At 35.5% G+C, this 14854-nt stretch overlaps 3 protein-coding genes across 3 annotated transcripts; 2 read left to right on the top strand and 1 right to left on the bottom strand.

Annotated features, from left to right (window-relative positions):
• The first annotated feature begins 256 nt into the window (after window positions 1-256).
• On the top strand, window positions 257-2022 carry LOC113871175 (actin-depolymerizing factor 2-like). Its single transcript, XM_027508050.1, has 3 exons — window positions 257-421; window positions 1116-1381; window positions 1482-2022. The coding sequence occupies exons 1-3, from the start codon at window positions 419-421 to the stop codon at window positions 1630-1632; spliced, it is 420 nt and encodes a 139-aa protein (XP_027363851.1). The 5' UTR covers window positions 257-418; the 3' UTR covers window positions 1633-2022.
• A 1315-nt stretch (window positions 2023-3337) lies between these two features.
• LOC113871243 (pentatricopeptide repeat-containing protein At3g53700, chloroplastic) lies at window positions 3338-5994 on the bottom strand. The gene is made up of 2 exons (XM_027508205.1): window positions 3510-5994; window positions 3338-3475 (listed from the first exon to the last, which is right to left on the bottom strand). Exon 1 carries the CDS (start codon window positions 5858-5860, stop codon window positions 3584-3586), a length of 2277 nt encoding a protein of 758 aa, XP_027364006.1. The 5' UTR covers window positions 5861-5994; the 3' UTR covers window positions 3338-3475; window positions 3510-3583.
• A 7718-nt stretch (window positions 5995-13712) lies between these two features.
• Window positions 13713-14602, top strand: LOC113873453. The gene has a single exon (XM_027511579.1). It carries the CDS (start codon window positions 14039-14041, stop codon window positions 14426-14428), a length of 390 nt encoding a protein of 129 aa, XP_027367380.1. The 5' UTR covers window positions 13713-14038; the 3' UTR covers window positions 14429-14602.
• The last annotated feature ends 252 nt before the right edge of the window (window positions 14603-14854 follow it).

Genomic DNA, 14854 nt, shown 5'->3' with positions numbered 1-14854 from the left:
AAAAAATCATATAATATGATGCTTTCTAATATTGTAACACTTGAAAGAAGCGACGTCGTCTAACGCGCAAAAAGCCCCAAGCCGACTGAAAGCCAAGTCGAAAAGCCCAAGCCAAATGAAATTTGAAAAAGCAAGCTTGGTATGGTACATTTGAATTTTCAATTCAACACGTAATGGTACTAACTGCGACAGGTGGCAGTGTTGAGATTGGTCCATTCACAATTTCACGTACATACGCTCTTCACCCTCTCACGATATAAATTCAATTTCTGATACTCAACAATTTAACTTCATTCTTCCCTTTCATTCCTTTCTTCGTTGCATTGCACAACCCTCACACAACAACAAAACCTTACATCTCCGCCCTCACCATCCGTGCCTGTTATTTTCCATTATTGTCCTTCCTCCGTGAGAAATAATGGTTAGTTTTCTTTTATTTTTTCTTTTTCCATTTTCTGTGTTTGGTATTTGGAATCCGCAGAAAACGTATAAGAATGAAGAGAACTGAAGTTTACAGTGAATTGAAGTGTTATTCGGATAGTCTTGAAATTTTGTTAGCTATATTTCTTCGTTTTGTTCTATTTTTTTCTATTAAACTGTTTTCGGCGGTTGCTGATTCTGTTTTTCCTTTTTGTCGAGTTTGAGTTGGATTTATGCTCGATCTGATCATCAACATTGAACGATGTAGAATCGAAGATTCAATCATGAGTTTCGTTGTTCGTTTACTGTTTATTCGCTTGTCTTTTGATGATGGATCTGATTTTAGTGTCGATTTCAGTATTTATTCTGGTATCGCATTGTAGAGTAGCGATTTGTTTTTCTGTTTGCTTGATCCTGCAGTGGCGATTGTGATATCATATGGTTTGATTGATCTTTGGAGCGTTTTATTTTAATTTGTTTCCTGTGCATAATCGCTTGGGGTTTCTGCTTTAAATGGATTTATTGAGATTTTGGTTGAACTCAATTGCGTCTGATGATAAATGTTTTGTTAATGTTATAATTACATAGGCTTGTTGATCTGTTTATTTGTAGAATTGCAAGTGTTAGCGGAGAGATTTTCGTGTGTTAACTGTCAACTACTTGTTGATGTATATGCTGTGTGTAAAATTTTACAGGCAAATGCTGCATCAGGTTTTGCTGTCAACGATGACTGCAAGCTAAAGTTTTTGGAGCTCAAGGCAAAAAGGACGTATAGGTTTATTATTTTTAAGATTGACGAGAAGCAGAAGGCAGTTGTTGTGGAGAAGTTGGGTGAGCCAGCAAACAGTTATGAAGATTTCACTGCCAGTCTTCCTGCTGATGAGTGTCGATATGCTGTTTATGATTTTGATTTTGTCACTGAAGAGAACTGTCAGAAAAGCAGAATTTTCTTCATTGCATGGTAATGCCAACTTTTACGATCTTATACAGAATAGCAATCGTTAACTTTAGTTTTGAAAATTCCAATTTTGTGTAATTAATTTGGTTGCTTTTGTCTGTAGGTCCCCTGATACATCTAAGGTTAGGAACAAGATGATTTATGCCAGCTCCAAAGATAGATTCAAGAGGGAGCTTGATGGAATTCAAGTTGAGCTGCAAGCAACTGATCCTACTGAGATGGGTCTTGATGTGTTCAAAAGCCGTGCCAATTAAAAGATTGTGATTATGCAAAGTAGGAGTTGTGATGGGGAGCTCCCTTTAACCTTGGTTACTCTTATGAAAACGTCTATAGTTTGTGGGATGGTCAACTTGGCTAATTATGGACTCAATTTTCCAAGTTTTGACATGAGGTCTATTGCACCTTCAACAAGCTTCTCTTGTTCCAGTGTCTTGTGTTTTGTGACATACAATCCGTGTTTGAATGTCATTTTAGTCTTATGCCTACTAGTTCATTTTGTAGCTGTTTTTTGTGTGATTGGACGAAAATTTGGGATCTGCTATTGATGTAATATTGACACTTGCCATCTTACTAATCCTTCATGACTAAATTAACTGAAATACTTTCTTGAAGGATAAATTGTTAAAAAAAGTTATTATGAAATAAGTTATCCATAACAAGATCGAGGGGGTAAGTTTTTATGGATGCAATCATAATTGCATTGGCATTTATGCATTGAAAAAACGAAGGACAAGATTTGTGTTTATTTCCTGTTTCCTTGAAGAGTGAAAGTACTAAACAATATCTTACTTTATGTTTTATAACTTTAATTATGCGCGTATTAGACGTATGCAAGTAACCAAGCATCTTCACGTTAGACTGAAGAATGTTGCACTTTTCCCAAAAGAATTTAGTTTACATGGTTGATTGAAAATATAAAAATGTAACCGTTCGTGATTGAAAGTATACTACAGTCTACAATGTACGATCAGGATAAAGACAATTGGCACCCCAAGTTATTGGTGTAGTTTCTTATGTTAGATGATGTGCCATTATCCAAAAAATATAGTATCATTTAGGCGCAGCAGCTGGACCACACGTACAATGCTCCTTTGCCAATTGCTAACGTAAAAGCATGATAAATACCATATTGTTCAACGTGTTGTAGGGCAAGTGCCAAGATTGCAAAAGAAAGCCGCAAGAAACTATCCATCCTCCCCTGACTATGCTTGTAGTGTGCTTGCATGTCTTGACTAGCTACTGAGCCGTCAGTACTCAACTTAACCTACCCAAGGGCGGGTGCATGCCAATGAGTCTGGATCACTCTTCGATGAACAACAATTGTGTTAAGTATATGGTATTCCCTAGAATGCTCATATGCACCTCAACACACACGTAACAGTGACTGAAGAGTGAAGTGGTATGCAAGCTTAAGTTCAGCAATTGAGGGGGCAGAGGGGCATGAAATGCGAGGGGTAGCCTGCGCGAAAGTAGGTAGGGACACTTTTGGTGCCTAGAGTGAAGTTTAGTCTTACCCAAAAGTGTAACACCTCCTAAGAACCCAAGAAAAGCCTCAATTGGAAACCTTAACCAGTTAAGAGATCCAGAAGTGCAAAAGTATACATGCACAAACAGTAGAATCAAATTTCCAAAAAGCATGAAATATAGAACAGGCGTGAAATAAATTTGTAATTGAGTTGATTAAATTTTGAGGAAAGAACTCCAACACATGACAGCTCATAGGGGGAAGCATTTGATGTTTACTTACATTAAGAAGTAAATTCTACTTTAAGCTAAAATGCTTGCTGCATTTAACCTTAGTACCAATTTAAGACCAACTTTTTAAGACCAACTTGATTCTCATCCAGCATATCTAATCTAAGTCAAATATAAACCGGCTACCCATCCTGGCAGAAAAAATGTAAAATTAAGAAGTGAATGAACTCCTTTCTTATATTTTTAAGAAATATTCATATGAATGTTAGCTACAAGTTACATGTTCACATTATTCCCTTGAAACTGGAAATAACAACGCTAAAGAAATGGTATTCATCAATGAGGCCAGCCAGAAAAAACAACTAGTGCTGGAATGTATTGACTCGAGGTCTGTAATATAGCCTAGAGTCCTGGGATTTTAACTCCCCAACAAACTCTTCAGCACCATTTCGCATTGAAGTGCTTTCCCATTGACCTCTAAAGCATCACCAATAGCAAAAACTTCACCCCTCAAAATCTTCTGAACCTTTTCCTATCCAAGATACCGGCAAGATTGGCCACTGCATCGTTATATTTTTGGATCTTGAGAAAGCCTTTGATGATAGATGTTTCAGCTTGTGAGAATCTTGCTTTCTCCATCACCATATTGATGAGTTCAGTGAGGGTGTCCTCCATGGATAATGAGCAAAGACCTTCTGCCAAGAAACCAAATGATGGAAACTCTGGCAAAATTCCTTTCTCCAACATCTCAACTGTAAAATCAACAGCCTCTTGTATTGGCCCTCCACCATTACAGAGACCACGGAAAACAATCTTGTATGTTACAGCATCAGGAGGATCACCCTTTTCCATCATTTCTCTGAAAAGCCTCATGGCTTCTTTTGTTCTCTTTCTTTTCAAAAGTGCTTGAATCACGGGGTTATAAGCTTGTGGAGTCAAGACCATACCTTTCATCTGAACAGATCTGAGGAGCTTACTTGCAACCTCTACTCTACCTGCCTTACATAGTCCCCCAATAAGGGTCCCATACGTAACGATATCCGGTTCACACCCATTTGAATTCATACTTTGCACAATATCAGCTGCCTTCTCTATATCCCCATGTTGGCAAAAGTACTTAAGCATTGAAGTATAAGTGAATTTGTCAGGCTTCAATCCTTCCATTATCATCTGATCCATAAGTTGAGCAGCTTCTTCCACTCTCTTGCTTTTACATAGTCCATTAATAAGGGTGTTATACGTCACTGAACTTCTGGACACCCCAAACATTTCCATCTGATCAAAGATCTCCTCTGCTTCTCCAATCCTATTGTTTTTGCACAAACCGTCAATCAAAGCATTGTACACCACCACGTTCCTAGCACACCCACTTGACTCCATTTCTTTCAGTAGCATCAAGGCATCTTTCAGCCTCCTTTCAGAACAAAGGCTCTCAATCAATATACTGTACGTAAACTCATCCGGTCGACACCCTTTCTCTTTCATCTCCTCGAACAGCTCCATCGCAATCTCCCGGTTACTCGTCAAGCAGAGACCCTGTATCAAAGTATTGAATGTACAAACATCAGGCAATATCCCCTCACTCGTAAGGACACGGGCAAGCTCAGTGGCCGCTTCAACATGGTTCTCCTTACACAAGGTACTAATCAGTGTGTTATAAGTCACAGTGTTGGGCGAACAATCTCTTGAAACCATCTGGTGAAGAATTTCAACAGCCTCGTCGACTTCACCCAATTTACACAACCCAGAGATCAAAGCATTATAAGTATACACATCCGGATCAAACCCTTTCTCGAGCATAAAATCCATCATTTCCAAAGCATGCTTGATATAACCAACTCTACACAATCCATTCACCAAAGCATTGAACGTTACTTGATTAGGGGAAAACCCTTGTTCAGAAACATCATGAATGAAGCTCAATGCTTCCTCAACTCGACCCTCTTTGCAAAGCCCGTTCACCAAAACGTTCACAGAAACACCCGTCATCAAGCACCCAGACTCCAACATCAGTTCTTTAATCCTCAACGCCCCATCCACATCACCCTCTTCAATGTAACCCTGCATAAGCGTGGTGAACGTTCTCTCATCGGGCCTGAGCCCATAGTTGGGTATGTCTTCGAGCATCAAAACCGCGGGCCTTAACTGATGGGCCTTGCAAAGGGCCTTAATGAGAACATTGAAGGTGGAAACGTCAGGGGGAACGCCGTCACTGACCATCTTGGAATGCAGCGTTTCCACGAGCTTGAGCTTGTTACCCTTGACGAGGAGGTTCAAAACGACGTTATAAAAACGCGTATCGGGTTTCAAACCGAACTCGTGTTCCATGAGATGAAGCACATCGTTGATTTGGTCGTGTAAGTGAAAATTGGCGTAGCTTTCGATGAGGATAAGGAAGGTGGGTTCGTGGAGGGCGCAACCCGAGGATTTCATTTCTTTGAGGAGGGTGATCATTGAGTCGAAGGAACCGACTCGGCCGAGTTGGTGAAGGAGTTCCTCGTAGATGGATGGGTGGGCCTGAAAATTGGGCTGCTTGGAGGCCCATTGGAAGATGCGGAGTGCAGAGGATTGGTCGTTTTGGCGGCGAAGGAGGTCTAAGAGTTGGGAGGGAGAGAAATCGGGAGGGAGGGGGTTGTGAGTGGTGGAAGCGGAAGCAGAGAGTGGGGAGAATCTGAATGTGGGAGAGAAGGAGATAGAGAAAAGGAAAGAGAAGGGTGTTGTGTTGTGGCGGTGGGTTATGGGGTGAGGTAGGGGTTGAGGGTGGGAGTGAAGAGAGGAGAGAGCCATTGAGGCAATTTCACATACATGTGATGCAATGCAAAGTGGATGAGTTTGGGAGTGAGTTGTAGGTTAGAGGAAGCATGGTAGCTCACTACAGCTGCTGGATGAGGAGCAGAATAAAATCTGTTTTGGTGGTAAGAGGCCCTGTCCAATGTGAGTTCAAACAAATATACTTATTATTTTACTTTCCTAAAAACAATTGAATTTTTTTATATATATATAATTTCAAAATAATATATACTAAAATATGACACTTTTAAAAAAAAATCACAGAAATATAACATTTAAACTCGTTTGTAACGGTGAAAAGATTCAAAAATAAAATAACTAAAAAATATATAATATTAAAAAATCGTTGATTCAAAAATTTTAAAAAGTTCAAATTCTTTCAATTTTAAATAATAATAAAATTTAAAATTATTAATGATAATTTTTAAAAAATTTAAAATACTAAAATCTTCATTCACAATTTTTGTCAAAAACTGTTAAAAAATTCTTATTTTCAATATTTTTTTATAAAATTCTATATTTTTATAATTTTAATTTTTGTATATAAAAAAACCCACAAAATTGTGATTATTTATTTTAATAAAAATGATATTTTTATAATGTATTTTTCTTAAATAATATTTTTTATATTATCATTTAATTTCTTTGACTATTAGAAAGTTTTATTTAATTTCTTTATCAAAAAAAGTTTTATTAAATTTATCTAAATATCTCAGTTCCTATTTAATTTTTATAATTAACATATATATTTTTATTTAATCTCAAAATAAAAAACCAAATAAAAACTTTGTGATATATATTGGAATTAAGTAAATAAGTAAATAATATTATTTACAATAAAATATTTTTATAACTTTTAGTAAGTTTTAATCAATAATTTAAAATATATTAAAAAATGTGTTCCTTATCTTACTTTATGGTTTTCTCTTGCTTATGCCCGGGCTCAATTTCCTTTTCTTCCCTTTTTTTAGTGTCCATCCTAGCACTAAATTCCACACTTTCAGGAATGCAAATCAATCACATTACAATTCAACTTGCCGAACCATGGACCAAATTGTGTGATAACGATTTCCACTGTGGTTCAAAATCATTTGCATATTCTTAATAATATAGCATATAAAACTAAGATATGAAGTCATTATATCTTAAACTCTGGATAAAATAAAACTAACTTGATAGCTTTGTCATTACATGTCATATGCAAATTGCATGCTTTGTATTTGACAATTTAATCGAAATACCTTTTTTAAGTGTAAGATCTAGATTAATTAAATACCTTTTTTACATGTCATATGCAAATTTCATGCTTTGTATCTTAATTAATCGAAATACATAATTTGAAAACCTCAGACATATCATGCTCTTTTCTAATGCCACTTAGATGTTGACTAAAATTTTTAATATTTCTCTTCATAAATGGTTGATGACATGTATCTAATTTATTTATTTTTCACAACTCAAGAATCCTTATTTGAGTATGACCTCTTTTTTTTTTTTAACAGAATAAAATGGACATGTGGCAGGTAATTCGAAAAACATGGGAGTGAAGAGAACCAATCAAATAATGAGAAGAAATGTATATTTAAGGGACTTCGAAGAATGAGGAAGGCATGCTTATGGTATGAAAATTCCTTTTGAGCTATTCTTTTTTTCTCAAATTCCTTCGTTCTACCCTCTCTGATCCTTGAACTATTTCTTTCTGATTCATTCATCATTCTGCTTAGGTGTGAAATTTCAGTTTGAGATTTTCATTCCATAGGACAAATCCATTTCTACATTGGAGTTTTCCATTTTCGTATATTGTTCTTGGTGCTTTCATTGATATCGATGGCTGAGCACACACGTCTAAAAGATCTACAAACGTAAGTTGCTAATCAAGGCAAGGAACTAAGGCATTTGATGAATTTAATCGAATTCCGTGATCAATCACAAAGGGATCATGACCAGGTGCAAAGTGAGATGACATCTCAATTACAAACTATTACACAGGACCGTATGGATCAAATACAAAGAGCTATTGATTTGTTACTTCAACATCAGTCTCAGCCCTTTGCTGTTTCGAGCTCAAATAATAACCAACCAAATGTGACTTCACCTGTATCATTGTTTCATGTTAAAGACATTTATCTGGGATTTTCACATTTTGATGGTAATACACCAGTTTTAGAGTGGATTTTCAAAGCTGAGAAGTTCTTCAACTATCACAACACTCCTAATGCTGATAGAGTGGATATTGCCGCAATTCACTTTGAGAAAGAGGTTATTCCCTGGTTCCAAATGCTACAACGGCTAAATGCGGTCAGAACTTGGAACGAGCTCACAACAACATTGGAATCTTAGTTTGGTCCCTCTCTGTTTGATTGCCCGATGGCAGAGTTGTTTAAACTTCAGCAATCTGGTACTGTTTCTGATTATTACCTCAATTTTATGGCATTGGCAAATAGATCTAATGGCCTTTCTGATGAGACCTTGCTAAATTGTTTCATAAGTGGCTTAAACAAAGACATTCGTAGAGATGTGGTAAAACAGTTTCCTAGAACAGTCCTTAGAGTAGTTCTTTGGCCAAATTATATGAGAAAAAATATTTTTCAGTAATTTCTACTCGGACTTCAAACTATGTTCATAAATATTCACCAATATCATCTACCAACAGTGGTACTTCTAATACTAGACAAGTTCAAACTAATGCTACTTTACCTCCATTGTTACCTACACCTTCAATCACACCTATGAGAAATGTGAATGTAAAAAAGATATCTCTTGTTGAGTACAGTTGAGAAGGGAAAAAGGATTTTGCTAATTTTGTGATGAAAAGTTCACCTTCAATCACAAATGTCCCAATAGGCAGTAATTGTTTTTGCAAATGGAGGAGGATAAAATTGAAAATGAAGTGATAGTTAACAGTTAAAATAGTGATTTGCTGCAGGTTGGTGTGGAAGTAGTTTCAAATGGTCATCATTTGTCTTTAAATGCATTTAAAGGTGAGTTAGAAGTTGGTACTATATGTTTTGAGGCTATGATTGATAAGTTTCTTTTTAAAGTGTTAGTAGATGGGGGAAGTGCTAATAATTTCTTACAGCCTAGGATAGCTAAATTTTTTAAAATGATGGTGGAACCTGCACCAACTTTTAGGGTTATGGTAAGAAATAGTAATTACATGGTTGTTGAAGTTATGGTCAAGGATCTTTCAATTCAAGTGCAAGGAAGTACTTTCAATCTCTCTACTTTCTTATTACCGGTGTCTGGTGCTGATTTGATTTTAGGTGCAAGCTAGTTGAAAACTATTGGTCCACATATAGCAGATTATGCATCTTTATAATTAAAATTCTTACATCAAGGAAAGTTTACTACATTACAAGGTGATTTAGATCAATTACCTATTCAGGCACATCTTCATCATACTAGAAGGATGATTCGTACAAATTCTATAGCTGAAGTTTTTAGTATGCAATTGGTGGAACATAATTCTCCTCAAATGCCCTTGTTGGAACTACCTGCTGATATGAAATTTGAATTGACAATGTTACTGCATGCATATGGCTCTGTTTTTAGCTCACCTACAGCCTTGCCACCTGCTAGGACTCATGACCATTCTATTCCATTTATGGACGGGTCTAGACCAATAAAAGTCAAGCGTATCCTCATAGCCAAAAAGAGGAAATTGAGAAATTGGTGCATGGAATGTTGGAATAAGGTATAATTCAGCCAAGTAGAAGCCTTTTTTCTTCACCAATAATCCTTGTCAAGAAGAAGGATGGATCTTGGAGGGTTTGCATGGATTATAGGGCACTGAATGCCATCACAATCAAAGACACTTTTCCTATACCTACTGTAGATAAGTTGATTGATGAATTGTATGGAGCCACCTTTTTTTCTAAATTGGACCTTAGATCCGGGTACCATCAAATTTTATTAAATCCTAAGGATAAATATAAAACTGCTTTTAAAACCCATCATGGTCACTATGAATAGCTTGTTATGCCTTTTGGACTTACTAATGTCCCTGTTACTCTTCAAAGTTTAATGAATACAATTTTTAAAGGGTTGTTAAAAAAGTTTGTCCTTGTATTTTTTTATGATATTTTAGTATACAACTCTTGTTGGACAGACTACTTATATCACTTGGAGGTGGTTTTGATAATATTACAGTAACATAAACTTTATGCGAAGTTCTTAAAATGCTCATTTAGAGTGACATAAATTGAATTAGAGGATCCTCAGGGAGATAAAAGAAAGGAAAATGGGAGAAACTAAAGCTTTGGTTGAGGAAGCATAAAAGCTTACTAAAAAAAAGGAAAACAGGAATATCATAGAGGAGGTAAGTTGAACTTTGTTGTCAATTAAATTCCATATTTAACTGGTAGGCAAGTGTTGACAATGAACCCTATCTGCAGGAGAAACTTACCAAGCAAACCTTGATGAATTGACTTTGAACGTAAGACACGAAATGAAAAAGAAACTACATATCAATGGGCTGCTCCCCTGATTGAAGAGGCTGCATATCAACAATGCCTAGTGGAAGAAAGGATTCTTCACAAGTGTGAGCAACAGGTATGTTAGTTATTTAGATTCTCATTCGTTAGTGTAGCATGCATGCTTGTTTAATATACATAATTTTCTCTTGCAAATATTTTGGATTGCTACACATTTCTTGTTTCATGTTGCACCAAAACGTTCACTTTTGATGGTTTGATGTAGCAAGAGTTTGATCTTAGCAAACTACACAAAGATGTGATCTAAAGGAGGAGAGGTGGTTGGAATGGTGGCAGCAAAGTTAGTATTAATAACACTATCTTTGGCTCGTTTTATGGATTTGTGAGGTTGATGCATCATAGGCAAATTGTTTTTTCTGCTTTAGGGTTTAGAGTTTGTGGAACTTTTGGACAAGATATATGTTGTGGCTATCCTTTTAGACTATCAAGTGCTGCTTTGTTATTTTTTTATAAAATTTGTATACCTTTTAATTCTAGTGACAAATGATCCTTTCAAAATCAATTGCTTGCGCTGTTTTCTTCCCAACCTCAGTCCCACATTTTCATTTTCTTATCAATTATCTTCAACCAATATTTTTATGACATGATTGTTTGTGCAGGAGCTATATAAACAGAGAGTTGTTGATCATTGTCAGGCAGAACATAACAGACTGATAAGGAAAAGAGAGCAATGAATCTTGATAAACAGATTAGCAAGTGTACCAAATCGTTTGTAACAATTAAAATTTATCGTCTATTGGGATTAATATTAATTACCAACCCACAAAAATATTGCTAGTTGGGTGATAAACAACTTAAGAGTTCAATGCAAAAAATTAGATATTGTGCAGAAATTGAAATTAACTCAACTCTGTTGAATTACTTTAACGTGGAAATAGGACTGAGTGCAAGAACTAAACAAATTAACAATTAAATTGCAGAATAGAAATTGATATGAGTTCAGTAAATAAGTTAACAATTGATATAAAAGCGAGTTGAGTTAGGATTCCTTAATTCTTTCTCATTGCAAAAATTATGTATAATTCAGAATATAACTATTCCAATGGTCAGATTTTTTATAGTACTCACTGTCAATTCCTTGATCAAATGGTTCTAAACCAACTCTTAGTTCCTAATCCCTTAGTAAATCAAGAGAAGTTCAACATTAAATTTAGAAATCAGAATGGCCACACCAGTAAAGATTCTTATTCCTAGGCAACCCATAATGAGCTACTTAATCCATTTTTAAGAATGATTCAAAGTTATAACTTACATTCAGATTATCTCAATGAGTTAAGAATCAAGTTTATCCATCCTCAATCCCAATGAGATCAGCAGGACATTGCAGAAATAAAAGAGAAAAAACTAAAATATATTTCAGAAATAAACTCCATGTTTAACTTGAAAGCAAATTATAGGAAAATGAAATTGTAGAAAATTATTGTTCCATTTAAGAATAAAGGGAATGGAGGGATGTAGCCTTACTTCTCATCAAAATCTCATAAAGAACAAAAGAAGAAAATGGAATGAAAGACATTTATACGTGAAGATATATGAAAAACTTAAAATTTTGTATATGAAAAATGTAATAAAAGATTTTGTCTTTAACAAAAAATTATGTTTTTATATACTTTGTTAAGCTCGTGTCTCTATAATAAGTTATGAATGTGTCCACAAAAACTTAAAATTCTAGATCCAATTGTAAATTATCTTCTGAACTCTTCAAAAATCTACTACAAAATATTAATACTTAAACAATCCATTGCATCTCAAGTAATAACATCTTTCCATTAAATTTTCTAATTAATCACATTGACTTAGATTATTTATTCAATGAAAAGTGTCATAAACATGCAATTTATTACATGAGTTAAACTCATCAAATCTCTAGGACATGGAGATGAGGAAATTGAAAGGGAGACAGCAAAAATTACATGAAAGGAAACTTTTTTTTTTTCTGTTCAGGCAAATTTAGTCAACTATTTTTAATTTCTCCATCTCTTATTAGCACTGCAGGATGTTGATAAACAAGCTGTTCTTCAATTTGACCAAATTGAATCATGATTTTGTTATGGTATGCCATCTTTTTTAGAAGTTAACACTTCATTATGAAATGTTTATTGCATCAATGTGCGCACTTGGGTGCACTATGGTAGAATCACAGTCAAAAATAATTTGTGCAAAATCAAATAGTTAATCTTCTAACTTGTGTTTACCAAATCTTGGCGTTTGCGACTTCAAAAGGCAAAGGAGAGAAGCATTGTTGAGTGGATCCACTGAAGCAGCTCTTAGGCCTTCTGAGCCTCCTGCATGTTCAATAGAGTACGGATCTGCCACTCCTGCTCCAGCTGTATCGTCCCCCTAGTTCCAGTTTGAGATAGCTACAGGCACAAGCCATGTTCCTCCTTCAGAAACTGATCCATGGACCAATGGCATCAGTAGGCAGGATGGTGACCGGTGGTGCAGTGATAATCATAGACCTACATTTGGCTTTGTTGGGGGGTTTTAGGTCATCTTCAACATGGTCATCTTTCAGAAATCTACACCACGGTTGTTGATCATTTGTACTCCTGAACCATAATGTGCTGATTCCTCTATAACTTTGTAGTCAAGTTTTCAGTGCACTCTGCTTATTTCATTAGTTCAAGCATTGTTTTTTATGCCTAATTATTCAATATGTTAGCAACATAATGGTCATGGAGCCGTGTTCAAGCAACAATATGCCAACTAATTTTTCTATTGTACGATCGGGGTGGATTGAATGTGGTAATCGAAAATTTATGATAGGCAATTACTGAAGACTATTTCTCATTGAGGATCGTTTACACCATTGGATTGGATATTTCACCCCTGCAAATTATTTGAGACATTGAAAAATGCTTAGGGATGCAGTTCACGATGACATCAACTAGCGTAACAGCGGATACAGTTGTTGACTGCCATTTACTGCTAACGCATTTGTTGATTATTTGGTATATCTACTCTTGTACATAGACTAAAAACCCAAATGATATTATTAGTTTGAATTTGATTTGAACACTTAATGTAAAATAAAACTATATTGTTATATAATAGCGTGATGTTATATTATATAATGAATTTGATATGTTATGTGCTTCAAAACTAACAGCTAATAAACTTAATGTTACTGGAACTGCATGAAAGAAATCACCATGCATTGCATTATACTCCTACAAGAGGGAGTGAATTTCCTCATGCACGCTTATTATTCTATTTTGAGCTTTGTGCGACAAAATGGCAGTTACAATTACGCCCAACCACCGTGCTTCCTTCCATAAAGACGGGTAAGAATTAATGTCGTGGAGTCGCTCTCCAGTTCCAGCCAAAGCTAAACCGAACCCACAAAGCATGCCCATAAAATTCTACGCCTCACAACAAAACTTAGTCAGCACAACACAACAACCCACAATTCAACACAACCTACCTCATTCGCTCCTCAACCCCCACCAAAACTCCAACAACCTCAAACCTCAACAAGTAGTTTTGAATTTTTATTAGGTTGTTTTGCTCCACTTCCACATGCTCGAAGCATCTCTTTTATTTACCACGTTAGAAACATATAACACGTCCATGCATTAAAACATTAAAAAAAGTCCACCATTCTCATATATCATATTATCATTTATTTCTAGGGACTTGTGTTGCGTCTATAATCTATATAAACAAGTTTGCAACCCAAAACATGAATGATTTCATCTTAGAGACCCAGTACTTCCCCACAATGTCTTTGTGGGTCTTTAATATCATCCGTTTGTACGTGATGAGCACGTGGCCTCTACTAATCTATGCTGCCACTTGGGTTACGGCGTTGACGCTGACTGTGGCAGTGGCCTCGTTCTCCCCCGAGGTGGCTTTTGTCTCTGCCATATCCCCCTCTTCTTCATTCTCTGAGAAGTGCAAAAGTAAGAGTGTTAGAGTTCCCTTGGATGTTCCAGGAGATACCCTGTGTTTCCCTCCTCACCTTTTCACTAAGTCCCACATTGATACCATTGTTCCACCAGTCTTTGCAGCACTCATTGTAGCTGCTTCTGCTTGCGTTGTAAGAGCCGTGGGCTTGTGGGAGCGCGAATAAACAACCTTAGAGATGCATCTAACTTCTATTCTTTGTGGAATCAAATTTATCCAAAGTTATTGTTATCTATTTTACAAAACAATTGTTATTTATAAACATAATAGTATCAATATATATTTTAACACTTGAGGTCTCTTGGCATTAATTGTTAATGTATCTTATTTTTAATGTATTCTTAACCTGATTTCAAATGAAAAGAATGCTAATAATATTATTTTAAAATACTCCTTGGGATTATTATTTTTTAAACTAATTAATCACAAAAAAAAACGTTGAAAAGGGTTCAAATTCAAAAGCATGTGATGGGAGCATTTTTCTTCGGATAAAATTTTTTCATTTGCTAATTTCTTAAACAATTCCTTAAGGACATTAATTAATAAAACCCTTATTTTAAATTATTTATAATTTTTAAAATATGAAAGATCA

This window comes from Abrus precatorius, unplaced genomic scaffold (genome assembly GCF_003935025.1).
Source record: "Abrus precatorius isolate BTA unplaced genomic scaffold, Abrus_2018 Scaffold7, whole genome shotgun sequence".
NCBI classification, from domain to species: domain Eukaryota; kingdom Viridiplantae; phylum Streptophyta; class Magnoliopsida; order Fabales; family Fabaceae; genus Abrus; species Abrus precatorius.
This window is presented reverse-complemented; position numbering and strand designations above follow the sequence as displayed.